The sequence below is a fragment of the Oryctolagus cuniculus genome, chromosome 7 (assembly GCF_964237555.1).
Source record: "Oryctolagus cuniculus chromosome 7, mOryCun1.1, whole genome shotgun sequence".
Lineage (NCBI taxonomy): Eukaryota > Metazoa > Chordata > Mammalia > Lagomorpha > Leporidae > Oryctolagus > Oryctolagus cuniculus.
The window spans coordinates 12,617,047-12,643,563 of NC_091438.1; the positions used below are offsets into that span (position 1 = coordinate 12,617,047).

At 56.3% G+C, this 26,517-nt stretch overlaps 1 protein-coding gene across 3 annotated transcripts; it reads left to right on the top strand.

Annotated features, from left to right (window-relative positions):
• Positions 1 to 7,359: 7,359 nt before the first annotated feature.
• Positions 7,360 to 25,905, top strand: SHH (sonic hedgehog signaling molecule). Of its 3 annotated transcripts, none has more exons than XM_070077230.1 (3): positions 7,360 to 8,178; positions 21,019 to 21,280; positions 24,045 to 25,905. In XM_070077230.1, the coding sequence occupies exons 2-3, from the start codon at positions 21,058 to 21,060 to the stop codon at positions 24,827 to 24,829; spliced, it is 1,008 nt and encodes a 335-aa protein (XP_069933331.1). In that variant the 5' UTR covers positions 7,360 to 8,178; positions 21,019 to 21,057; the 3' UTR covers positions 24,830 to 25,905. The 3 variants fall into 3 exon arrangements, with proteins under 3 accessions (XP_069933331.1, XP_002715068.1, XP_069933330.1); XM_002715022.5 differs by lacking the exon at positions 7,360 to 8,178 and adding an exon at positions 15,146 to 15,886; XM_070077229.1 differs by lacking the exon at positions 7,360 to 8,178 and adding an exon at positions 18,595 to 18,728.
• Positions 25,906 to 26,517: the final 612 nt, after the last annotated feature.

Here is a 26,517-nt window from a genome sequence, read left to right on the forward strand (position 1 = left end):
GGCCGGCGCACCGCGCTGATCTAATGGCAGGAGCCAGGTACTTATCCTGGTCTCCCATGGGGTGCAGGGCCCAAGCACTTGGGCCATCCTCCACTGCACTCCCTGGCCACAGCAGAGAGCTGGCCTGGAAGAGGGGCAAGTGGGACAGAATCCGGCACCCCGACTAGAACCTGGTGTGCCGGCGCCGCTAGGCGGAGGATTAGCCTAGTGAGCCGCGGCACCAGCCCTAGCTTAACTATTAAGTACAGTGCTGCAATGAACATGGGAATGCAGCTATCTCTCTGACTTTCCGATTTCATTTCCTTAAGACACTACACACAGTGGTGGGATTGCTAGATCATCCGACAGTTCTATTTTTAATATTTTTAGGCACTTCCACACCATTTTCCATCATGGCTATATAATTGGAACTCTTCTGGAAAAGCCATAATGGCCACAACACTGACTAAGTGAAGCAAAGTGCCTGCCCAACACCATCATCCCCTTTGTTCAGTTACAAATTCCTTCTTTGGAGCTCAAGCCCACCTGATAGGACTTTCCCTCAGTGGGCTCCCATTGGATACTCATCTGTCCATGCTGGAATGCCAGAGAAGCACACAGCCGCTGGTCCCGAGGCAGCCACGTGAGCCAAAGAAGGAAACTCCAGGCTTTGGGGCGATCGTTAACCATGCCAAGAACTATGAGGGGTAGAGGCTGCCAAAAGCCATCTTTGCCACCAAATGGAGAGCTGCTTAAAAATGAAGTCAACAACGAGTGCCAGCACCACAGTGGAGTGAATGTTTCTGAAACGCATGGCTGTATGAATAAACAAACCAGCAAACGAGCGTCCAGATGTGCCCAGCATCTGCAGAGCACCCGGGGTTCATGATGCCCTGAGTTCCAAGGCTGGGTCACGGGAGAGGAGGTGGGCACTGGGCTGAGGCCTGGAGCTCTGAGTGTGCATCAGTCCTGTCTTTGCCGCCTCTTCAGCCCTTGAGCATGAGCAAGGCACTCAGGTAGACCAGTCTCAGTTTCCTTGTCTGGACAAGGTTGGGTCAGGTTGTTCATTTTCCATCCAGTTCTAGGCTTTGACGGTGCTCTCCGGAGATGACGCACCACGCAACAACTGTTTCTTTACCTCTTTCTTTGTTGATGAGTCAGCAACTCCAAGGCTTCCTGGGCTGTCTGTGGGCGGCGCACTGCTCAGAGATGAGGGTAATTTTCTGGACCACATCCCGTGCCTTCTTTTAAGGCACACTCGGAGCACTTTCTGTTTGTTTTGGTTTTTCATCTTCGCTCTCGGAATGATGATTTATCTGGCTTTCAGAATAGAAGGCTGAAAGGCCTAATTGTGTGTGTGGCTTCTGGGGTTGTTTAGATTTATAAATATTTTAATAGGATTTTTATTCCTTCATAACAAATATCTTCGAAACCTTTGTACCAGGAACACGTGTCATGTTTTTCCCCATTAAAGAAACTGTTTTTCCTTCCCCACCTTTAGAGAAAGAAAAAGGAGAAAATCATCACAGTTTTGAAAGTTCCTAAATAGCTCGTGGTAGTCATACCTGATTTAAACCATGCTCCAACAACATTCGTTTTCCATATTCTTTTTTTTTAATTTTTTTTTAATTTTTTTTTATTATTATTTTTGAAAGGCAGAGTGGACAGTGAAAGAGAGAGACAGAGAGAAAGGTCTTCCTTTGCTGTTGGTTCACCCTCCAATGGCCGCCGCAGAAAGCGCACTGCGGCCAGCGCACCGCACTGATCCGATGGCAGGAGCCAGGTACTTATCCTGGTCTCCCATGGGATGCAGGGCCCAAGCACTTGGGCCATCCTCCACTGCACTCCCTGGCCACAGCAGAGAGCTGGCCTGGAAGAGGGGCAACCGGGAAAGAATCCGGCGCCCCGACCGGGACTAGAACCCGGTGTGCCAGTGCTGCAAGGCGGAGGATTAGCCTAGTGAGCTGCGGCGCCGGCTTCGTTTTCCATATTCTTTACAGAGCTCTGCCCCTACCCAGACCCGAGGTACTAGGCAAGACAGAAACCCCTCGTGGAGCAAATTGGACGGAGTAGACATTGAAATCTCTGGTTGTCAGTGTGCAGGTATGGCACAGAAGTTAAAACACCACTCGGGATCCCACATCCCATGACCGACACCAGGCTCTAGTCTCAGCTCCACTTTGCATTCCAGCTTCAAAAGCTAACACACACCCTGAGAGGCAACAAATGAAGCCCCTGCCACCCACATGGGAGATGCAGGTGGAGCTCCTGACTCCTGACCCCTGCCTGGCCCAACCCTGGCTGTTGTGGGCATCTGGGAGTGCGAGATCTCTTTCTTTCTCTGTGTTTGTGTCTCTGTCTCTCTGCCTTTGAAATAAATATAAATAATAAATAAAGTTATTAAATAATAAAATAAATCTCTGATGTGAAAAGTTTTAAAGCCAAATTAGACAGAGAAAGTCCCATGATGGAGTGGAAGAGCAGCCTAAACCTATTAGCGAAACACACCAAGACCAGAGGGAGAACCAGGCAGCCCAGTTCCAGGAGGACATGGAAGCAAAGTGAACGTGGGGGGAAGGGAGAGGGAGGGACTGTTGTCCTTGTTAAGATTGTCACTCACATCCACACCTATTTGCATTGGCTTCTTTCCCTTCCCATGTGGTTCTTAGTCGTGTAGATACGGGTTTAGTTTGAGAGCACTTTGTACAAGAGTCTTGGGTTTCCTCTGACCTAATGCCTACTTTTCTCAGGCAAGCCTTCCTCTTATGCCAAATCTAAGACCTTATAAGACCTGTCCCCACCAAATGACTTCAATAATCCCAGATTCTGCCTGTCTGGCACCAAATATCTCTCTGAAAACTAAGGACGATAATTCATGCCAAGGATTTAGATGTTCGACATGCCGAAGACACGAAACTTCTACATATTTCTTTTCCATGCAGTGGGGACAGAACATAAAACGTAGAAGTGTGATCCATCTATTAACTTGATGGTTAAGCACAGGAATAAACGCCATCTGGCCTTGAATACCTTCATCGTAGAGTGTATTGCTGCCCCTGGAGCTACTCAAATGATGTAGGATGCTGGAAGCCAAAAGATGACCGAAGAATTGAACTATTGCCCAAAAGCAATTACTGATTAGAATTGATTATTTCTACAAAGAAAGGTGACTGATGGATTTGTTGTCACATTACAGCAGATTTGGGCAAAGCTATCATAATCATTAAAGATACTGAGCTGCCTAACATAAATCGGAACAGAGACCATTACACTCCAAGGATTCCTCTAGATACGGTTCTACAGACTTGCATAGGTCATGCATGCAATCACCGGGTTTTCCAGCGTTGTACTTGAAAGATCCTCTACTCACTCTTCCCCTCTACCCGCTGAAATTACGCCACGCCTGTCTTAATACCCAGAGACGTGACTAAGTAATGTTCAAAAGCAAACCATACTTCTGCTATTACTTTCATTTTAACAGGGGATTATAAAAATACAGGCCTCACTTAAACACACAGTAAATTACTGGGAAATGACATGTGACTAAATATCTGAAATTTGTTGCTGTGCCTTATTTGATTTGCCTAATTACGTGTTTTACTGCCTCCTTTATGGAGCTGTTGCCTAAGGTATCTAAAGCCTGTCTACCTACTTCTTCATTAATAGCTGAATGAAAATGCCACGTGGTCACACTGGCATGCAATTTTAAGATTGCTTCCAAGTCCATTGACGCGTGTGTCCTGGAGAGAGGTGGCTACACCAGCCTTTGGGCGGTAGAATTTTAAGAGCCACCCATTGGCGTTCTTGACCAATCTAACACAAAGGATCTCCTAACCACTCCATCACCTCCCACCGTCCCCCCTCCTCCACGGAGCAAAACAAAACTGGGGCATAAATATGTCAGGCTACGAAAGAAAACATGTATACAACATTCAAACACGGTCTGCCAATGGAAGGAAACAAGAGAATCCAAGACAATCGTGCACATACTTGGCCTGCTACCATGGTCCAATGAATTCAGTGGTTACCATGGCGGGATGGACCCAGAAGGAGGACTCCGAGGGCTGGCTTTGTCTGGGCACTGCTCAAACAGAGAGTTGCAATTCCGTCTGTTGGCTTGTGTACTTTGGGGTAAGCCATCCTCACACTGAAAAGGCCAAGAGGAGAAGTGTTGAGTTTGACTTGATCTCATACCTTTGGGTTTCTCTTGGCATCCTGCCCTCCCCCAACCCGACCTCCTTCAGGCCTCCTCCACCTCCCCATCTGTGGAAACAAATGGCATTGAGCACTCTCAAGGGAAGACGCCAATTGGGAGTCTCCCTTCTCTGGGGGCAAACTGCTGGTTGGAACAGCGGGATCTCACGGACAGAGTCAGTGCAGGACCTGAAGCAATAGTCTTCAGTAGGGAAACAAAGTGCATTTTGAGTGTGATGCAGAGCCTGGGCCCCAAGATACCCCCAGCAGCTCAAGCTTTAAGGTCGAAAGAGTTGAGTTCAAAGTGGTCAAGCACAACCACGCTCAACTGCTGAATAAAAAGGCGGAGAAATGGAGAGACCAGTGGATTGCGAGTCGTGACTCTAGGCACAGTCATTTCGACTCTCTGTAGACCTAAATCTCCCCGTCTGTCAAAGGCAGATAATAAGAAGTGATCAACCTCTACCTCGCATAGCACCACTGCAAGGATTAAATGCCCTCTGATAATACATCATTGTTAATGACGCAACGTTCTTGGACTGGCTCAGGCTGTCACACAGAATCCAGAATGTTAAGGAACCAGAATGACAAGGAGCGTTTCCACACCATATATGAAAAACTCCAGAGTTATTTTTAAGGGTATGGATTCTTCCTAAAGGACATGTACATATTAAAGGGACAGATCTCACCAGGGTTTCCATGTGGAATGTTCACTGTGGCTTGACCATTAGGGGATGGGGAGACATTTTTCTGCCCAAGGCCATTTGGGTATTTATAATATCATTCCCAGGCCATACAAAATTAGCTGAGGCCAGTGCTGTGGCATAGCAGAAAAAGCCGCCACCTGCAGTGCCGGCATCCCATATGGGTGCTGGTTCAAGTCCCAGCTGTTCCACTTCCGATCCAGTTCTCTGCTATAGCCCAGGAAAGCAGCAGAAGATGGCCCAAGTCCTTGGGCCCCTGCACCCATGTAGGAGACCCGTAAGAAGTTCCTGGCTCCTGCCTTCGGATGGGTGCAGCTCTGGCCATTGCAGCCATCTGGGGAGTAAACCAGCAGATGGAAGGCTTCTCTCTGTGTAACTCTGCCTTTCAAATAAGTAAAAAAAATCTTTTAAAACAATTAGCCTGGTATAGAATTATTGAATTTTGAGTCCCACCTGTGGTTGCCTTGACAGGGCCAAACTGAATGATTTCAAGGTCCTTATAGAGCCCACAGGCTAAACGTTCCCCACCCCTGAAAGGGAATATGTGCCTCAACAGGGACTAGGACTATTTCAATTAACCCAGTTTGATAGAATGTCCTCTTTGGCCAAACTGAAGAACTGTGGTTTTAAGGCTTATTCTATTTAAAAACAGTTGAGTCATTTTGCATCAAATCACCTTAGATCTTATTAAGTGCATTTGCACCAACAAAAAAATAGTCACTCCCAGAGACTTAACCAGGGAAGCCAGCCAGTCTGAATGTGAAAAGCCTTGTGTCACTCACAGGACACAGCTGGTCTCAGGCACTGGCTGTGGACAGTGGGTGCATCATCACTGGAACTCAGTGAACCCCGTAATACCCAACGTGTGAGTGTTTGTTCCCATTCTACAGATGGCGAAATCAACGCCAGGCTGCTGAGTATTCGCCAAAGGTCACGCAGTTGGTGGACATCAAAGAGGGTTCCGACCCAGTTCAAACCCACTGGCTCCAGAAAAGCGAATCTGATTCAAGCCAAAGCCCTCTGTCATATGCTGCAGCCCTTTGGTGATTCCTAGCTGTGCTGTGGGCTCATGGGCCAAGGGTACAACATATTGAAAAGGAGAAAGACAACCTTCCCTTCTCTCCAGACTCTCTGGACTCAACTCTGTCCTCAACCAAAATCCGAGTTTCTGATTTCCTCTTGGGAAGAAAAGAAGCCACCTGGATCCTGAAATGCTGTCTTTGGTCGTTAGTGTTTGCTTCTTTGCCTGCCTTGTTTTGGTTAGTTGCTTTCTAAATAGCACCCACCAAAGTGCATTTCCCAGGATGCCACTGGTTCACCAGCTAACAAATAAGAAATTGGTGTCAACTGACAACATTTGCTCAGCATCTTCTGCACTGGGAGCTGTGGGACCTACAAAGATGGGTAAGACTGAGGCCCTGAGGCTCTTGACGTCAGTGAGTATGTTGAGGATACAAATGGCAACCCCAATGCCAACTCCAAATAACAACTTCCAAAGTGAAACGGGATTATAAGCAACCATACAGGCCAGCTGCCCATGGCACTCAATGCCTCAGTCAGCTGTCAGAAGTCTCTGGACCCACAGGTCAAGAAGGTGGGAGATGGACACACATCCGGGAGGACAGCAGGAGAGACAGAATGCAAGACACATGGGGTGTGGCCATGGCCAATTACGACAGCTTACTGAGGCAGACGATCCTCCAGGCATGGAGTGGGAAACCATGTTGAAGGGGTAGAAATGCAAGCAGAGGAATAAATCTGACGTCCACTCTCTCGAAGGTCATCAAAAGCTGATAAACAGAGACCCCAGAACCATGAGCTGCAGCCTGCAGCCAAGTAACTGCCCTGGAAGGAAGGGCAGAGCTCCACATCTGATCCCAGCTCTCTGCGACGGCTCTCGGGGAAGTCAGGGAACCCCCTGGGATCCCACCTTCAGGGATGTGAACCGGGCATGGTGCGCCCACCTCAGCACCTCGCAGGATGCTTTTATGGGTTCGATGAGATTGCAGTGGGAACAGGGTCTGCAAATCATCAGGCAGTTCACGCACATCAAGTCTTCCAAGTCACGCCTTGGACTTGGGGTTGAGCCCTGGCTTAGCCACAGTGGACGTTCCGAAGAAATCGATGACACGGCTTCGGCCCTTCAAACAAACAACAACAAAATACACACATTCTACCTCCAGAACCATGAGAAGAGAACTTTCTATTGTTTTAAAGTACTCAATTGTGCTGCGTGGCTGCAGCAGCCCTAGGAGATAAACGCCCTCACCAAGTAACAAGACAACCCAAGACAGAAGGCATAACGGTACTGAAATAAACATACCCAATAACCCAAAAGGTACGAGACAGCCCATGACACTTAACAGGCGAAGCATCAGGCCAGAACAACAGGAATTTTCTCCCTGGGGAGAAGAAGGCCAGGGACGCCCGCGCGCCTAGATGTAACTCCGGGGAATCATGCTGTCGGCTGGATTTTGCACATCGCAGAAAGTGCCGCTGCCAATAATCTGTTTGACAAATAAACTGAAATCAGCTGAAGTTGCAACCTGGCCATGAAGAGGGAAAGAAGAGGTATGTGTCAGGCCACCTCCTCCTGGGAAGCCCTGACCAGGCGCCTGCCATTCCTCATCAGAGAACGCCAGAGCTCTAATGATGACATAGGACCCACCGGGAGCCCCTTGTTAAAGGTCTCTGCTATCTGGAGCCACAGGACCTGTCCAGACTTCCACTGGGGAGGTAACCCCGAGCCCGCAAGCAGAGACATCCTGCTGAGGGTCCAGTTGGAAAGGACTGTTCCATCCATCACAGAGTTCTCGCATGCCACCTTTTATGTCTTCCTACAGTAATCTGAGACATCAGCATCAAGGAGTCCTAGACAGTCGTGAACTTGAACCATCTCTAGCCCCGAGCCCTCAGTGGCTGACACCTCGGTTCACTAGGAAATGCTGCCATGCTGGGCATCTCTCCTGGACCTGGGCAGGTGGAGCTTGGAGCTTGAGGACAGCCCAGACGCCATGCTGGCCACCCAGAGCTGAGTGGTCTCTGGCAAAGTCAGCCGTGGTGCCCCGTGTGCTGGCACCAGTTCTGCATGACATCGCATACTTCTGCTAGGCAGGTGCTTCTGCTGATGCACTCCTGTGGGCAGAGGAGCCCTGGGGGCTCAAGAACCCTCACTCACGCGTGTGCATCACTGTTCACCATCCCCGGAGTCTGGGTCACTGTCTCCCAGGGACCCTGCCAGCCCCAGGTTCCTCAGCTGTGAAGTGGACAAGACAGCAGTGGGCAGTTCCCTCGGCGACAAGTAAGTGAGAAGCGTGGCAGTTCAGTGCCCAGTGGTACTGGTCCTTGTGGGCTGTACAAGGGATCCTGGGGCGGGCAGGATGAGGGAAGCTGCCCTCGGGCACCCTTCATGCTCTCTCCTCCCTGAACCACTTCCTGCCGAGCCCAGGCTCCGCCCCAAGGTTGCTCTGTGTCCTCTCCAGGGCTCTGCTGTTTCCGCATGTGCAGTCGTGGCCGCCTGCTTTGTATTTCTGGAGGATAGAGACCTCCTTCCACCTGCCCACCCTTCCCTTAGCACAGCGAGCAGAGGAGTGCTGAGCACAGCACAGGTGCTTTGGGAAATCTGGTGGCCGACTGGGAGATTCTCAAGTCAGACGCTCCCACTCTGACTTGTGCATCAGGTGTATGCTCTCCTGCGGGCTATGGAATCTCTGTGCGCGTCACTTTCCCCCCCGGACGAGGGCACCTCCTTGATAAGGTGGCTTATATTGATTAATTCAGATTTAATCGAAAAGACTTGATCAACACCGAACAAGCAAATGTGATTATGACCCAAATCCGCCCAGAAGATAGAAACTCTCGCTGGCTGCAGCTCCCCTGAGTGCAGAGGGAGAGCCAAGGCATAGCCTTCCCAATAAAGCTGTTGCTCCTTTGTCCCACGCAAGCATTCCACGGCCTTCCTGCCGCCCTGCCAAGCCCGATGGAGCCCCGCGAAGCCCCGCGAAGCCCTGAGCCTCCAGCGGTCTGCATTGACTCAGCTCCGCCTGCGGTTTTGTGTGAGCCCAGGAGTGCCCTGCACAGCTCTCCCTGGAGTGCGGCTCCTGTCTCAGCATTAGGAACTCCTCCACACCTAACACTAGCCCCCTACTCAGTGCAAACCACCCCCCCACACACACACACACACCACAGCCATAGAAGAAGAAACAAGTCACAAGCGACCCACCCGGGGTTCTCCTGGCCACATCAGGGTCAGGTAGAAGTTACAAGTAAGAAACCTGTGTGTTCGGGATCTGGTGGATTTTGCTGAGGGTGTAAACCCCAAATGCGTGTGTGTGTGTGGCAGCCTCAGTTTCCTTTCTCACCTCCTGACATCCAGCCTTTCCTCCCCCACGCCCTCCCTACGCCCACCCCTCTTCCCAAACCTATTTCTGCAAATATCTCCACCCCCCACAACAGACTCTGCCGGTACTGGGAAGTGTGCACTGGGAAGTTTCGAGAAAGCAAGGAAGGGAAACATCCTCTAAGGGGTGGGTTGGGAAAGCAGCAGGGGCCCAATGCCCCTCTCATTCCCGGGGGCCCAGCTACCCTGGGGAGTGGGCTGAGCAGCCTCTCCAAGGCCCTGCTGACTCCTCTGCAAGCTGCACACTGGGCTGGGAGCGGTGCTGCTAGCAACAGAGATCAGCGTCCAGGGCCGCAAGCTGGCCCCCAGCACGCAGCAGGCTGTGTTCTGAGAGATGCCGCAGTGTGGGACCCGGGTGAATGCTGGTCCTTGCTGGTGCACCAGCCTGGAGGCAGAGGGCGGTGTCTGGTGCCCAGTTTTCTCCACTCTCAAAGAAACTGCTTCCTGAGCTCCACTGGTTCTCCCGAGGTCAAGCCCACCATGATTTATAGAAATGAGGCTGAAAGGGCTTCCGGCACTCCACAACCCAGTGACTGGCCCAAGGGTCCTGGCTCCGAGGCGAGGGGCTGGGCCAGGACCCTGTCAGTCTCCAGAAGGTAGCCCTCCTTCTCCACGTGCCACGCACAGGGACACCTGCAAACCATCGCCAACGGTGCGTGCAAGCTCAAGTCTTTCTAGAAAATCCAGCCCTGAAGGCACTCTGGATTCTTCATTCTGACTGCAACCGAGGAGTAGCTCCTCTGAGGCCAGGTGGCGACAGCGCCTGGGCCCAGAGGGAGAGCAAGGAACAGGCCAGGAGGAGGCTGAGGCGGGGGCAGGGCGGCTGGGCTGCCAGAGGCAAGGCTCAGCACGACTTCGGGCATCCAAGGCGCACCTGGCCTGATGCATCTCCCAGAGGAGTCTGTTCTTGTGAAGAAATGGCCTTTGTGTTCCGCGGGTCCGCATTGCAGCCCTTTCTCTCTTGTAAAGCAAACCTTGGAACAGAAGTTGCCCAGATGACGTCACGCTCTGTTGCTGCCAGAGGAGCCGTCACTCCCTGTTGCACCCGGTTCCCTGCATGTGCCTTCACATCCCTCAGACACCCTGACCCTGCACCTGCTGGGTGTCTCCTACGACACACTGGCACATCCTCACACACAATATACCTCCACTTACACCCACACACCCTACCCATCTGCCAACACCTCCTCTTCATAAGGAACCTGAAACAGACACACCGCAAACCTTGCACCTGCTCTGTGTGGGACTCGGGGTACAGCTCCATTCCAGGGGTCCCAGGGTGCAAGGGCACCCCACTGGGGCAGGTGTACATCCAGAGCGGGGAGCCAGCTGGAGATCTGGGGCCAAGCAGTGGCACCCAAACTGCCCCTGCTCCACCCGGATCCCCAGGATTTGAGGGATTCCCACCAGGAAATTAGCAAAGCAGAAATTCTGACTTGATTGTTTGGGGGTGAGGCCCAGGCATTGTTTGTTGGCTTCTTGCTTCAAAAGCTCCGCGGGTGATTCCAACGTGCACAGGGTTTCACGTCCTAACTTTCCCAGGGGCATCTGCATTTTAACTAGGGTTCAAAGATCAGAGCAGTGAGAGTCTCCTAGTGCAGTTCCAAGGTGTGCAAGGAACAGCATGTAGGCTTAGGATCAGAAGAGTTAGGTTTGGAATCTGGTTCTGTCCCTTACTGTCCAGGCACAAGGCCACCTGTCCACACTCGGATTTCCAGTCCAACTCACAAATATAGCTCCGAGTGTCCCTGACCATGGCTATGAAATCACGGGAAGGAGCCACATACCTGAGGCATGATTTAGTCCTAAGAAGAAACATCCGTTGCCTATAATGAAGGTTAAGCGGCTCCACAGGGTAGGCAGTGGTCCGAGAGAGAAGGCATAAAGCATATCGCAGGCTGAATGTTCGCAGTGTGCTTATTCCTGCCATAGGATGTCCACCTGCCACAGCAAGGTGTTACCTTTTCCTGGCTGCTCCGCAATCATTCCCAGCTTCCCCAGAGCTGCAGGCCAAGGCCTCGGCTACAAAGCCCTGGTGCTCTGCTCTCCGGGCGTGAGAGTCCTAGGGAGGGATGGTCATGACTGCTGACTCAGGAAAAGCACTGGAAGGTCCACCCTGCTACAGCAAGGACCCGGAGCAAGCACCACCCCAGGGATCTGCAGCCTTTGGCAAGGGGGCTTGGTGAGCAACGTTGGCAAACGTGAAGGGTGGGGTCCCAGTCAGCGCGATATCATCAGCACCCCTGTTTCAAAGAGTAACGGAAGCACGGAAGAATCCAGGTTCTACCCCCAGTCACGGGGCTCAGGGAATGGGGAGTTGCCCAGTGTGCCCCACACCACTGAGCTGGGACAAGCTGCACAGCAAAGCACCCAACCCAGCAGAAGTTGATCCACAGAGTCGGCTCCTCGTGCCGGCTACAGTCCCTACCGGTCCTGGGAGTGCTGGTGGCGGCCTCCCAGCTGAAGTGCGATGGGATAAGGATGCAGGGAGTCCAAGGAGCCGGAAGCCGTGCCACACCCTCCACCGGTGCTGGCGCTGGGAAGAGAAGTGTTGCTTCTTCCACCGGCACTTAAGCTACAGTCAGAGGCAGCCTGCAGGGAGCCCCTGGACTCCCTGGGGCGTCTCCCATCCTCCAGGCTTGGGGAGCAGGAGAGGGCCATGGGGTTGAGACAACAGTGCTAAGGGGCAGCATCCCCCCCCAAATTCAGAGGGGAGCCCTGGCTGGCAATCCCGGAGAGAAAGACAGACATTCAATTTTCCAGAATTGGAACAAATTCGAAAAGAACTTGTGTAGAATTCTTACCAAGAAGAGAAACCAAAGAGAGGAGAGGTGACCTGGGAAGCCAGACCCCAGGGCCTGGAAGCTGAGACAGAGCCCGGAGGGTGCGGCAGCCAGAGCTCTGGGCGCAGGACCCGCGGGCACAGACGCACAGCCGTGGAGAAGCGGGAGTGGGGACGGGACCGCGGAGGAGCCCCTGAGGAGGCCAGCATGCTGCCTGGCCCCTTCAACCCGGGACTGTGAAGGCAGAGTGAGGAGGCCATCTAGCGGCCGGGGTCGGAAGGCAGGGGAAGGGGTAGTGCCCAGGAAGGCGCCTCCCTGGGGGGCTGCAGGCAAAAGACTGAAGCAGCCACCTGTCCTGGGCTGGGCTGCCCAGTGGGGGGATGGGAGGAGGAGGGGAGGGAGGGAGGCAACGCCAGGAAGAAAAGAGGGTAGGGCCCAGACAAGTTAGAAATGGATCCTGAGGGTATGGGGCTGCCCGGCCTTGTCAGGCAGAGGCTGGGGACTGGACCCTCTGACCGGCACGGGGAGGGGCCCAAGTAGTCTGGAGGGGCAAAGGCAAAGAGAGGGAGCCATCTGGTGTCTGGAGGAGGAACCCGGCGGAGTCGCGAGTCCGGACGTGGGAAGTGGGGGGAACGAGAGGGGAGGCGGGGAACAGAGGCCTTGGCGACCCCTGGTGCCTCAGCCCTGCGCCCTGGTTTCTAAGACAACCAATATAAATTATGACTTCCTTTTCTTTAAAAAAAAATCTTTTTTTTCTCCAATCCACGACAAGGATCAGGCATCAGTGGCATGTTTAGTTGTGCATCATTGTTTTACTGGGAGGACCCCGCGGGACCCAGGGGAGACCAGGCTCTGGCAGGCTCTCGGGGTGTCCAGGGCTGGCCAGGAGATGGAGAGGAGAGTGGCGCCGCGCCTCGGGGAGGGGCGGCCTGACAGACTCCTGGAGTCCCCGCGCAGTGCCATGATGCTGACCGTGCCTGCGGACATCCCAAGTCCAGTCGCGTGCACGAGGAGCCCTGTGCAGTTCAGGCTTCTTTTTCTTTCTTTCTTTTTTTTTTTTTTACCCCCCAAACCCCAGCCCGCCCACCTTGCACGACGCAGAGCGCGCAGTCTGCACGTGCGTGCGGGAGTCGCTGCGCTGGGCGCGCGCCTCGCCAGCGGGTCTGCGCACAGGAGGGAAGGCACAGGGTCGCGACCCGGCGCCGAGGCCCTTCTGCATGCGCCTGGGTTTGTAAGGGAAGGAAGGATTGGGAAGGGACTGGGACCCGACCAGGTGCCAGGGCGGCGGTGGCAGAGCGAGGGTCCTACAGGGCCAGGGCTCCCTGTCCAGCTTTGCAGCGCCAACGAGCCAACGTCCACACGCCCCACGGGCAGCCCCAGAAACAGGCTGGCCTCCTAGCTGTTCTTCCTGGGAGCACAGGGCACAGCCACAGGCGCTGGGGCCTGGGGACTCACTCGCTCGCCCCGGGGCATCAGCTGAGCTCTGCTGTCTCGGTTCTGAGGACACTCTGGCTGCGTGCCCAGCCCGCCTTGGGAAGCCTGTGCTGCGTTCCCACCTCGCCCCGGGGATCTGGGTTCTTCCCAGGGTTCTGATTCTCCACAAATCAGAGCAGAACAGGTGGCATGGGGGAAGGGACTCAAGGCTGCCCAGGCTTCATCGGGCTGTCTCTTAGCCCCTGCCCTACATGCTTCTTATCACGCGTGTCTCTGGGGGTGTGCACCCCCTCTCTGGTGCCTGGAGGGGAGGAAGAAGAGGGCAGGGAGGAAGACATAAGAAAGAAAGTTGATCTGCAGAGAGACCTGCTGGAAATGTCCCATTGTTCGAGGGCTGAGCCTCATACTGGGCTTCCCCCCACCTCCACGCCTATCCCCCCCATGCCTGTACACACACACACACACACACACACACCGCCACCACCACCGCCATGCTGCACACAGAGTGGCTGAGGTCAGGGGAGAGCCTGCAACTTCACAGGGCCACACTCGCAGAATCTGATTATTCTTCAGGGTCAGTATTTCCATTCCACATGAGTAACCCTCCCTCCCTTGCCCTCTTCTAGAGGAATTATTGTATATGAGTGGGGTGGGGGAGGGGCTCAAAGGGGAAGAGCGGCTTTCCTAAGAAGGGGGAGCTTCGGACTTTGGAGGTTCGGGACTCAATTATTGCTCATCTCTGGTCGCTGTGCCCTCTTCCAAGATGCTCCCCCTTTTTACCAGAGCACTGTCCCCCCCCAAAGGTCCCTCTCAGGCTGCAGTCTCCAAGGTCTGTCCGGCTCCGGCCCCTGAAGACTGATTTGCCCAGAGCTCCCCGTGGGGCCAGCTCCGCACCCCGTGGCAAGGAGCCTGAATTCCACAGTCAGCTCATCCCTGCCCTGCACTTTGCTCTGATCGATCGTGGGGGTGGTGTGTGTGCAGCCTTGCCCACTTGCTGCTGCCCGCAGGCACAATGGCCTCCACCTGCCACGCACACACTGCTCTGGCTCTCTTTCCCAGGCGCCCAGACCCAGTGGCCCCTCCGTCCGCTCTGTACCTGCCCCCTGTGTACAGCTCCATCCCATCTGCAGAGGGTTTCCACAGAAAGCGAAATGCAGACACAATAAAGGAGTATCTGCAAGTTTTTCTAAGGCTCTTAAAGCATTTCCAACAATAATGGCTTGAGCTGTGGTCACTCAGAAGTGCCCTCTGTCCTGGGGTGCTGAAGATTCAGGAAGGGGTACAACGTGCTCTTTCCTCCAAATGCATGGAGACCCAGCCCACATGATAAAGTCTCTGGGAAAAAAAAATTTTAAGTAAAATCTGGCAGCTTTGTCCCTGAAACATTTGAAGGATGATTTGCTCTATGATCGAAGCTTGGGGGGGGGGGGCAGACGCTGGACTGTCTTTTAAAAACTTAAGTTGGTTTTGATTGAAGCACCTACCATTGTGGAGCAGTAAAGGGGGAAAATGCAGACAAGTGCACAGAGCAGGCAACCCTTGATGTTCTCCTAAGACATGTACCTCCTCCCTCCCGCCCACCTCTCTCTTCGCCGGGATTTTCTTTTTGAACTGGGAGCGTTCAGGTGAAGAGAAAGCAACAACAGCAACAACAACAAAAAAAAATGTAGTCTTCTTCAGGGTTAACATCAGAAGACAAGCTTGTGCCGCTTCGGCCAATCAGATGCGCGCCTGCCAGCTATAATATAGTGCTAAAGGCAGCCTCTCTCACAAGCTCTCTAGCCTTGCTACCATTTAAAATCAGACTCTTTTTGTCTTTTGATTGCTGTCTCGCGACCCAACTCCGATGTGTTCCGTTATCAGCGACCGGCAGCCTGCCATTCGAGCCCCTGTCTGGGTGGGGATCGGTGGAGAGTCCCCCGCGGCAGCGGCGGGCAAGGTTATATAGGAAGAGAAAGAGCGAAGCAGCGAGCCAGCGAGCGAGCGAGCCGGAGGGCAGCAAAGAAGGGAGAGAGCAAGAGCGCACACGCGCGCACTCGCGCACACAGCCCCGCGCGGGGACAGCTTTGAAGTCATCGGGTTCCATGGACGAGATGCTGCTGCTGGCGCGGTGTCTGCTGGTGGTTCTGGTCTCCTCGCTGCTGATGTGCTCGGGGCTGGCGTGCGGACCAGGAAGGGGATTTGGGAAGAGGCGGCACCCCAAAAAGCTGACCCCTTTAGCCTACAAGCAGTTTATCCCCAACGTGGCGGAGAAGACCCTAGGGGCCAGCGGAAGATATGAAGGGAAGATCTCGAGAAACTCCGAGCGATTTAAGGAACTCACCCCCAATTACAACCCCGACATCATATTTAAGGATGAGGAAAACACAGGAGCAGACAGGCTGATGACTCAGGTAGAACCTGGCGCTGGGGGTGGAATGTGCTGTTTTCCAGGGGGGCGACGTATCACCCAGCAGTTCCAGACTGTTTTCCTGTTGGGCAGTTAGGAAGGCAATACCAGCCTCTCTCGCCCACCTGCCTGCCCAGCATCTCTTCCTCTCGGCGCGGGAGAAAGGAGGGTGAGGGTCCCGCAGGAGAAGTTTAGGGTGGGGGTGGGGGGGAGTGCAGGAGACAAGGTCCATTGTGGCCCTGATTCGGATGAGCCTGGCTGAGATGGCCTGCCCCAGCCTGCCTCCGCTCCCGGCTTGTAACTTGGGGAGACGTTTACTTTGGGGGTGTCTACCTTTTTCAAGTAGGGAGTGGACATGGAGAGCAGAGGCAGGAATCTCTTCCGGAGAGTGGCCTTTAGGTCACTGTACAAACGTGGCCTTGAGCACTGGAGCTCAGCGCTTGCTTGCACCATCTCCCTTCTCTGTGGGTTTGCTTTCCCACGACTACCCCCACCCTCTACTCCCCCACCCGAGAATCCTCTACTGGAGAAGCCAGGGAGCCGTTCTGACAAAAGGCAGGGGATCCAGAGGTGGCTCGGCTTAGCACCCCCCACCCGCCCCCGGCTGTATCACATAGCTTGCATTGCCATTCCATGGTCCACAATTGTGCCCATCAGAGTGTGAATTTATTGATATTTCTTTAAGGATGCTCTTTCATTCTCTCCAGCCCGGGTACCTTAGGGGAGGGACTTAGAACTTATTGGCATTGCATCACTTTAGTTTTCAACCTGCTTGCATAAGAATTAGGGGTGAATAAATATTAGTGAGGAGGGGAGTGGAAAAGAGAATTCAAAACACGAATTCCTCCCTCCCTCTTCCGTCTCCTTTGAGACTTCTGGGCTGCCAGTCTCCCAACCAATTCTAGACTTTCTGAAACTCCGTGCACGTATAACTGAAGCTAGAAATGGGTTTCCTTGCAAATATAGGTCAACATCCTTTTTATTGCCCTATTAAAATATTCAAGTCCTACCTTTAGGGCTAGGTGCGCACAGCGGCTGACGGAAAGGCGCTGGTAGGGCGCAAGTGCACCAGGAGGGTGCTGGTGGGAAGCAGAGAGTCGCTGCCTCCCCTAGGCTGCTGGACTTTCCTACCCGAACCCCCGGGCTTGCTGGGGAGCTAAGGAAAGGGGCGGCCAAGGTCCATTTTCCTCTTCTCCCTCATCTTGCTCCCGACCACCTTAAATCTGGACCGCGAGTGTGGACGCGCGCGCTTGTGCCAGAAAGCAGCGCGAGCCACAATTAACTCTGCACGGACCACAGGGTGCCCGGTGCGTGCACATGGCTGGAAAGAGTTCTCCAGCTAGCCCAAGGCACCCTACCCCTTGGCCCGCGGAGAAGGGCCTTCCTGGGTTCTCTCGGAGCACCAGCGGGAAGGAGGCGATGAGAGAGAGAGCGCCGGCGGGGGTGGGGAACACCCGAGGTCTTACAGGCAGAGCAGGTCAGCGTCCGCCCAGGTCTGCGTAAGGCGGCCGCCGGAGAGGGGTCCGGGGGTCGGGGGTGGGTTCTCCGGCCTGCGCCCCGGCCCAGGGCCCGGGGCCTCTCGCGGCGCAGAGGCAGAGCTGCGAGCGCGCGGAGCCGCGCACCGAGGCAGACACATTTCAGCTCCACTTACTCCGGGGCTATCGATCCCGCGGCTAGGGTTTCAGTGCGCACGGGGCTGGGCTCGAGCCGCTCCACGCGCCCGAGCGCGGGCACCGTAAGAGCTAATAGCAGTGCTCCTACTGCCATAATTACCCCGGCGGCGGCGGCGGCGGGGGCGGGCGGGACTGGGAAAGGAGGAGCGACGCGCTAGGGGAGGCCGGTTCGACGGCTGCGGCGCAGCGCGGGCTCCTGCGGCCTGCCCCGGGCCGCGCCCCGTTCCGGGGGGTCCCCTCGGACCTCTGCTCCCCAACCAGATCCTCCAGCCGGGACCGTCCCCTCCACCCCTGTCCGCCCTACTCAGGGACCCAGGGCCCAGACGCCCCGCGCCGCCGGGCCGCTCTCGCCGCCGCGCGCGCAGGCAGCATTTGAACTTCTGACCTTATGTCAACTTCCCTCAGACGAACGAAACGAAAACAAATACTTTTTCCCCCGCTTTGGCAGTGGCTATTCCCGTTCCCAACACAAAAGCAAGGGGGAAGGCCCGCCAGAGTGGGGGTGGGGTAGGGACAACCGGGCCAGGATTCTTCCACGGACCCCACAAGCGTCCCCTAGAACGTGCAAGTCGGGGTGGGGCCATGGCGGCCCGCGGGGTTCCCCTGGGTTGACCCGCTCTGTCCTCCCTTCTCCAGATTCTAAGAGTTAGGGGGCGGGGGCCGGGGACCGGGGTGCAGGAGTGGTGGGAGGCGGGGAGGTGGGGGCTGAAACAGGTTCGGGCTCTCCAGCGAGCCTGCCTCTCACTTTAAATCCCCACCTGGCCCCTGTGCCCAGGTGCGTGTCCCTCGCCTCTCTCTCTCTGGCCTCCCTGGCCTCTGTGTCTCTCCAAGGCGACTGCCGCCCAAGTCCCTCAGCCATGGCAGGCTCGTCCCCAGTGGAACTTTAAGAGCAGTTCTGGAACGCATGAACTCCTGGTTAATATTAACTCGGGAGCGGGGAAGCGCAGACAGACACACACTCTCCCGCGCAGGCCGCGGGTGCCCGGCGAGGGTGCCGGAGACTCGGGGTTCTGGGCGGGAGGGGGCGGCTCTGGAGGCTGCCCTGGGGGTGGGGTGGGGGACCACCTGGGACGCCACGTTGGATGGGTTTCCTGTGCGCTTTGGGGCCGACAGGGAAGGGCGCTCAGGTGTGGGGTCTTCAGTTTCGACGAGAGGGGTCTGTGTTTCCAGCAGGTAGGGAGGAGGGGCTGCCAAGAGGTGTGTTTAGAGACCGAGGCTCGTTTTGGAAGTTGGGACGCCCCTCCCCCGCACTGGGGGCACCGCTGGCGGTGACAGTCCCTGCTCTGCGCTTCTGTGCAGACCGGGAGGTGGGCAGCAGCTCAGGCATGGGGAACAACTTGGCCTCCGCCGACACAAAGCCCCGGCCCCGGCGGCCCCACTGGCTTTCACGGTGGCTGCACAGAGTCGGGCTTGATTCGCGGCACACGACCCAATGAATTAATAACCGGCCCGGCTTCCCGGCTTTGCCGGCGACGAGCCCGCCCAGGCAGGGCGGGGGAGCGTCCAGCGAGGGCAGGCCGAAGCTGCGCTCAGCGTGGTGCCGGGTGCCGACCGGGGGACCCTCGGCCCGAGCTGGAGCCGCCAACCCCCGTCGCCCGGCCTGGCTTGGCCTGGGGATCTTTACCGGGGTTTTCCTTGTCTGCCCAGGAGGCGCGGCTCAGGGTGCGGGGGACCCTGAATCCTCCCCATCCCGCCCTCTTCTCTCTGGCTGCAGGGTGGGAAGCTGTTAGAAGCTTCATCTGCGCGCCCCCACCTCCAAGAGAAGGGAGCCGGGCTGGGGTGGGGGTGAGGGCTCGGAAAGGGTGGTGGTGGTGGTGGTGGTGTGTGTGTGTGTGTGTGTATACGTTTGAGTGGTGTGCGCCTGCGCGCACCCGGCTCCACATCCCGGCTCTAAGCTGACCCTGGTTGAATGATTGATTTTCATGTAAAGCGCGTTCAAGGCACAAGATGACCTCACTCCCAACTCTGCGTTTCCTACTTTATTCTTTCTTTCCCTTAAGAAAACTGCTGGCAGGTCCAGAAATCCACTGGTGTGGACCTGTTGCCAGGGCCGACCCCCGTTGCTGTCTGCCCCCACCCCCATTTGCAGTAAAATCTTTAAGTCTACAACCAGAGCACTCGGTTTTATTGCTACCAGATACTCGGGATTTCTCCGTGTTGCTCCGTGTGGCCTATTTCCCTTCAAGGGTGGGCAGAAGTGCCATCAAGAGCCCTCTGTCCTCCCCTCCTGACAACAGTCCCCCCCAGCTATAATCGGGATCCAGGAAAGGGACAGTCTTTCCATCGGCACCCCCATTCCTGGCTGATCAGCACGACCCTGTGCAGAGGTCAGCTGGAAGTTGCCTCTCCCGCTTCCACTTGGGTCTGCGCATCCTTTGGTGGCCAGCTGTGCCTTTTCAAGCCCCCTCTCCCACCTGCGGCAATTTAAACAGCCAGGAGGTGTGCTGGTACCCCGACACACACACACACACACACACACACACCCCTGACTCAACTGGTTTCTATTAAACTCTTATCTGAAGGTGACCCGAGAATTACGGGAGAACGGCCGCCACCCCGAGGTCCCCTTTGCCCTGGTTTCCTTACTCTTACAGGCGACTTCCTTCTATGGGGGAGGCCTGGAGCTCAGAGGCTCCAGGCCTCTCTGGCTCCCCATCCCCCACCTCCCCTCCCACCCGGCCAGCCGCCCTCCAAACTTGCCGGACACCATTCTACGCTGGGGCCAAGAGAAGCAGAGGGGAGCCAGGGAACAGGTTAAAACACACACACACACACACACACACACACACACACACGAAACACAATCAGACCACAGAAAAGCCGGGCAGGAAAGAGTTCCATGGAGAACAAGAATGTGGCTGTCCAGATAAAGAATGTTTGTCCTGCAGGGCCTGCCCGCGTTGGGAGTGGGCACTCACCTGGAGCCTTCCACTTGGGCTGCGGCCCACCCCCAAGCGCCACCGTCGGCTCCCCACCGCCCTCCCTCACCTCAGATAGGCGCAGGCCAGGAGGGAAGTTCCCGAGATAACACAGGGCTTTCAGAGTCTTTAAGTGCACACTGTAGGGTTTATTCTTTATGCAAAGCTGCACCCTGGGCCTCTCTCCAGCCTCCTCGGGAGAAGGGTGAGGAGGCGCTCACAGGTGTGGGAAAAAAGGGGTCACAGAAGAGGGGGCTGGGAAGTGGAGGTGGTGCCCTTGGACAACTGATGTCAAATGCATAGCCTGTTTGTTTTAAAGGCAGTTCAGTTACTGCTTAGGCTGTGGTGGGAGTGCCCACTGCACCTGCATTTGGAGACAGGTCCTCAGCTCTCCCCCCACGAGCACAAGCCGCCACCTTCTCCTGCCACTGCCCACTCTCCGTGACAGTCATTGCCCGCTGACACTGAGCAGGGCTGGCCGGCTGTGGGGCCACCTAGACTGATGTGTCTGCTGCTCAGGGTCCCCCCCGCCTTTCTCTCTGCAGAGGTGTAAGGACAAGTTGAACGCTCTGGCCATCTCAGTGATGAACCAGTGGCCGGGAGTGAAGCTGCGGGTGACCGAGGGCTGGGACGAGGACGGCCACCATTCGGAGGAGTCGCTGCACTACGAGGGTCGCGCTGTGGACATCACCACGTCTGACCGTGACCGTAGCAAGTACGGCATGCTGGCCCGCCTGGCTGTGGAAGCCGGCTTCGACTGGGTCTACTATGAGTCCAAAGCCCACATCCACTGCTCGGTGAAAGCAGGTAAGCCAGCCTCGCACAGACGCAGTCGCTCTCCGTGCCCCGTACCCACACCACACTGGCACCTGCCCCACAGATGGCCCTGTGCGCCCCATGCCTTGATTCAAGGGGGAAAGAAAAATGGGAGGAGTGGGAGCGTACAGAGGGAGGGGGCATCCCACCAGCTTGGCCAAGGAGTGCCCCCACCCTGGAGGCTGCAGAGGTCCCCGGTCCCCAAGCCCAGATTGGGGGTGGTGGTGGCGGCTGTGGCTTCCTGAGCAGTCCCCTCTCCCCTCCCCCACACACTCTGCCATTTCCGGAGCCCCCACCGAGGTGGGGGAAGAAAGTTGACTGTGGAAGGCGGGACTGAGACTTCGATGGTCAGAGGCTGCGTCTGCAGGTTGAGCCAGGTCTGGGCTAGATCTTTCCTCATTTGGGGCTTAAGAACCAATCCCCACCCCCAGCGCGGAAGACGCCGGCTGGCCTAGGCACTAGGCCTGCTGTGCCCTCTCCTCCCCAGCGAGCGCCTGGGGATTCTAAACTAACTTCCCTCACTCGCTAAGCCTTGGGGGAGAGGCCTGGTGGGAGGTCATAAACCCAGGAGTTACCACTTCCAACATCTGGAGGCCGCCGGCCCAGAAGCATCCGTTCTGATTAGGAGCCCAGCTGGGATGCCCTGAGCCCGGGGGGCAGGACCAGGGACCAGGATGCGTCTGCCGGTGTGCAGCTGCAGAGGCCGGCCCCTGGGGCCGCGGGAGGCTGGCTTCCCTGAGCCTGCAACGCCACATGCTGTTCCAGGGAGGAACAGCTATGGAGGCGAGGCTTTGTCCGCAGGCGCAAACGCCTCCACTCCGACTCGGGCACTATTTCTGGAGGTTTCTCCGCCTCTCGACCTGAGTTGGCACGGTGAGCCAAAGAGCTCGCGGTGAATCCCCGAGAAACCCTGTCTTCCGTCCCTTCCCCGCCCCCGGCTTCGCACCCCTTGGTTGGTAGAAAAACGCTTTCAAGTGGCAAGACACACTTGGTAGGTGCGGAAACTCCTGGCTGCTTCGCGCCGAGCCAGCGGTGGGGGAGGGTTGCGCTTGCAGTCCCGGGGAAGAGAACGCGGAGGTGGCGCTCGCGCCTCGCCGGGGCTCCGTGCTGGGAGCCTCCTCCTGGGGTTCCTTCCCGCAGCCCAGGGCGGGAGGGAGATGGAGGCAGGCCGGAGGCCCCAGGGCCCTGGACTCGTCCCTGCTGGGCCTTGGCGGCTGCGCGCGACGTGCGCCGCCTGCTCCCACACGTCTCCCATCCGCGGGGTCCCCCTGCGGGGGTCCCTGGAGGTCTCTTCACAAATGAGCAGCGGTAATCTCCCGCCCGGAGTATCTCGCCCAGGCCCGGCGGAACCCCGGGGCGCGCAGAGCCGCTCATTGGCATTCGGCGCACACGGCCGGGGCGCGGTGCAGTGCGTGTCAAGCGGGGTCGTGCGACTCGACGACTCGGGCTGGGCAGCGCCCCGGGTCGCATTCCGGGGGGCTCCGGCGGCCAGCCCCGCACTTCATGCCGGAGAAACTGATGAGAAGATTAAAAACCTTCGGTAATTCCAGCAGGAAGATTCTTTTGGCAATCTCTATTTGCAAAAAGCATGATCCCGGAGATTGGAATGCAAAAGAAGAAGGGGACCTCCCCTCCCCGCCCCTCCTCCCCGGCCCCCTGCGCTCCGCCCCAACTTCAATTATTGTCCTTGGGACCGCGAGCCTCGGAGCGACAGAGGGCTGCCGAAAGCGGGTAGTCAAGGGGCCTTGAGAACCCAGCGCTTCCAGCGCTCCGAACAGGCCCGGCTATTTAAAATTCAAATACACATCTTGAGTGCTTGGAAGAGAGGCCGGGCTGTGCAAATAGTGCTTGTGAGGCCCGGGCTTCTGGAGAGTCTGTGTGTGAATTGCACGGGGCGGGGAGGGGGGGTGCACCTGAGCAAATAGGGAGAGGCAGCCTGCGAGCTGCAGCGGGAGTGGGCTGAGAAAGAGGCGGCGGCGGGGGTGGGGGGGCTTGGGAGGGAGGAAGAAGGGGATGGAAGTGTCTCCTCTTCCAAGAGTGTCCCCTATTTATTCCAGAAATCACAATGACAATGCCGGGCCCTTTATTGGATTTTAATTAGAAAATCCACACAAGCCTCGGATTTTCACACCTCGGCATGTTTGTCCAGTTGCTACAACTACTACAGCTATTTTTCACCCCCGCCCCTCAACAGGCCAACACCAAGGCGCCCTGGCTGGGCGCTGGGGGTGGGAGGTTCTCGCCGAGTAGCCCCGGCGGCGGCGGCGGCGGCGGCGGCAGCGCGGAGCGCACTAGGAGGCGCCGCGCCCTGCGCCGGGAGCGGGAGGGGAGGAGGGTGCGCCCCCGGCGCCCGCAAGAGCTCTAGGAGGCTTCCTGAGAAATCCAAGTGCAGAGCAAATATCCTGAATCCGCGGCGAGGCCGGGTGTGTGCTGAGCAGGGGGATGGGGACGCAGGAAGGCGCGGAGCTGGCGTCCCGTAGGAGACGCCGGCTACCACCTTGGTCACCGCCGGCGCAGTCGCAGAGACGGCGAGGAATGTGCCCGCGTCTGGATTTTGCCACCGCGGCCAGGGGATCGGGGGAGGGGCGGCTGCGTTGAACCCACCTGGAGTCTCCTCCCACCGCAGCCGCGCGCATCCCTGGCCTACGGCGCGACGGGCACCAGCGCCACGCGCGCGCCCCTGCCTCCCCAAGAGGCGCCTCCTTCTCAGGCACTCAACACCCCGTCTCCTCTTGTCTTCCCTTCTCGCCTGCAGAGAACTCGGTGGCGGCCAAATCGGGCGGCTGCTTCCCTGGCTCCGCCACCGTGCACCTGGAGCAGGGCGGCACGAAGCTGGTGAAAGACTTGCGTCCTGGGGACCGCGTGCTGGCGGCCGACGACCAGGGCCGGCTGCTCTACAGCGACTTCCTCACCTTCCTGGATCGCGACGACAGCGCCAGAAAGGTCTTCTACGTGATCGAGACGCTGGAGCCGCGCGAGCGGCTGCTGCTCACCGCCGCGCACCTGCTGTTCGTCGCGCCGCACAACGCCTCCGCCGCCGGCGAGCCCGAGCTGGCGCCGGGCGCAGGGCCGCCGCCGGGGGGCGCGCCGGGCCGCCGGGCGCTCTTCGCCAGCCGCGTGCGTCCGGGCCAGCGCGTGTACGTGGTGGCCGAGCGCGACGGGGACCGCCGACTGCTGCCAGCCGCCGTGCACAGCGTGACGCTCCGCGAGGAGGCCACGGGCGCCTACGCGCCGCTCACGGCGCAGGGCACCATCCTCATCAACCGGGTGCTGGCCTCGTGCTACGCGGTCATTGAGGAGCACAGCTGGGCACACCGCGCCTTCGCGCCCTTCCGCCTGGCGCACGCGCTCCTGGCCGCGCTGGCGCCCGCGCGCACGGACCGCGGCGGGGACCCGGCCGCGCCAGGTGCGGCCGACGCGCCAGGTGCGCCGGGCCCCGCGGGCATCCACTGGTACTCGCAGCTGCTCTACCAAATCGGCACCTGGCTGTTGGACAGCGAGGCGCTGCACCCCCTGGGCATGGCGAGCCAGTCCAGCTGAAGCCCAGGGGCGCGGGAGGGGCGGGAGGCGGGAGGGCGGGGCGGGGCGGGACGTGGGAAGCGGCCGCGAGCCAGAGCGCACGGAATGACACTCCACTCTAAGAATACTGAATAATTAAGACTACAAGTAGGACAGTCCAAAGTAGAGTATAAGAAAACAAAGGCCCCCCGGGAATTTTTTTGTTGTTGTTGTGTTTAGTTTATATATATATATTTTTTTGAATTTTTTGGTTATTGTTTTATTTTGGTTATATTTTTTTCCTCCTCTCCTGGCTATTTATTTGTTTGGTATGAATAGATGTTTTAAATAATATGAACCGGACCTTCAAGAGCCTTAACTAAGTTTGTTTCTTGGATAATTTATTATTATCATGTGGACTGTACTCACGGAGGGGGAAGATTATTTTGTGAGGCCAAGCAACCTGCTCAGAATCTATTTTTCTACTCGCCCCTCCTCCTGTCAGGAAGTACCCACAATCCTCAACGCTCCTGCTCCTCAGCAGCTGTAGACTAAACACATGCTTCATGGGGTCCACAAATTATATTTTTATACACAGAATTGTAAATTAGATTTTTTGAGAGATCAGTACTTAACTGAATTACATTTCATTTTTGAAATAGTGTAAAATATGAAAATATATTATTTTAATTTAACTAGTTTCCAATGTAACAGCTGTCTCCTGTATTGTCTTCATGGTTTCATGTTTGCTTTGTAATCACCATTCTGGCCACATTCTTGGAAGCCGAGACTGTTACACACACACACACACACACACATATACACACACACACACACACTTTTTTTTTTTTTTGGACAAACTGGAAGAACTCTGTTATTTTTAACGTCAAAGAATTTATTAGAAAATAATATTTTTAAAAGCGCACATAGTGATGAGCCCACAAGGATGGAGCCTGTAGTTTGTACAGAGAAAAAAAAAAACAAAGGATGTTTTTGCATTAATAAACTGAGAAATAACTGCTGTAAATTTACTAAAATGTATTTTTGAATATTTTGTAATAGTTTTATAGAAATAAAATGTGCCACGCACAGACTGGTTAGTATATAATAACTAAGAATTCCTGTTGAGGCCTTTTGCTTTTTCTTTCTTTCGTTCTTTCTTTTTTTTCCCCCTCTTTGGCTTCTTTGTTTGGGCAGGAGCTCCCACTATTATATTTCCGTGTGCTGCTCATACTGTGAATTCAGACTGACTTACGTAGCTAACCAAAGTAGGTAGACAAACTCAATGGCGAAGCCTCAGCGCTGTGTGTGCTTACTGTACGGCGCGCTTCCTACACTGCCTGTGATGGGGGGTGGGGGCTGTGGCCCCCAGCCTCACCTCTTTTAACTGGCACAGCCTCACCGGTAGGCCCAGAGCCAGGGGCCCTGGGGAAGCCACCCAGCGCGCTGTCTCTGCTCTGCGCGCAGGAGGTCCGTGGCTGTGCACTTGGCCGTGTGGATGGCCGCTGGTCCTGTCTGCTTCAGTCTCCCCAAGCCCGGCGTGGGACGCATGTTCTCTGCCTCGTCTCTGTGGACCAGCTGCTGTGTGCTCAGGGATGCCCCGGTCCTCAGGCCACGCCGAGTTGTCTTTCTGGAGAGACGGCGATGGTGGGTTTTCAGCCTAGGGCAGCCGGTGCCCAGGGTCAGCTGTCTCTGCTGGAAGGGGGCTCGATGCTGTATTGTAGGCTTGA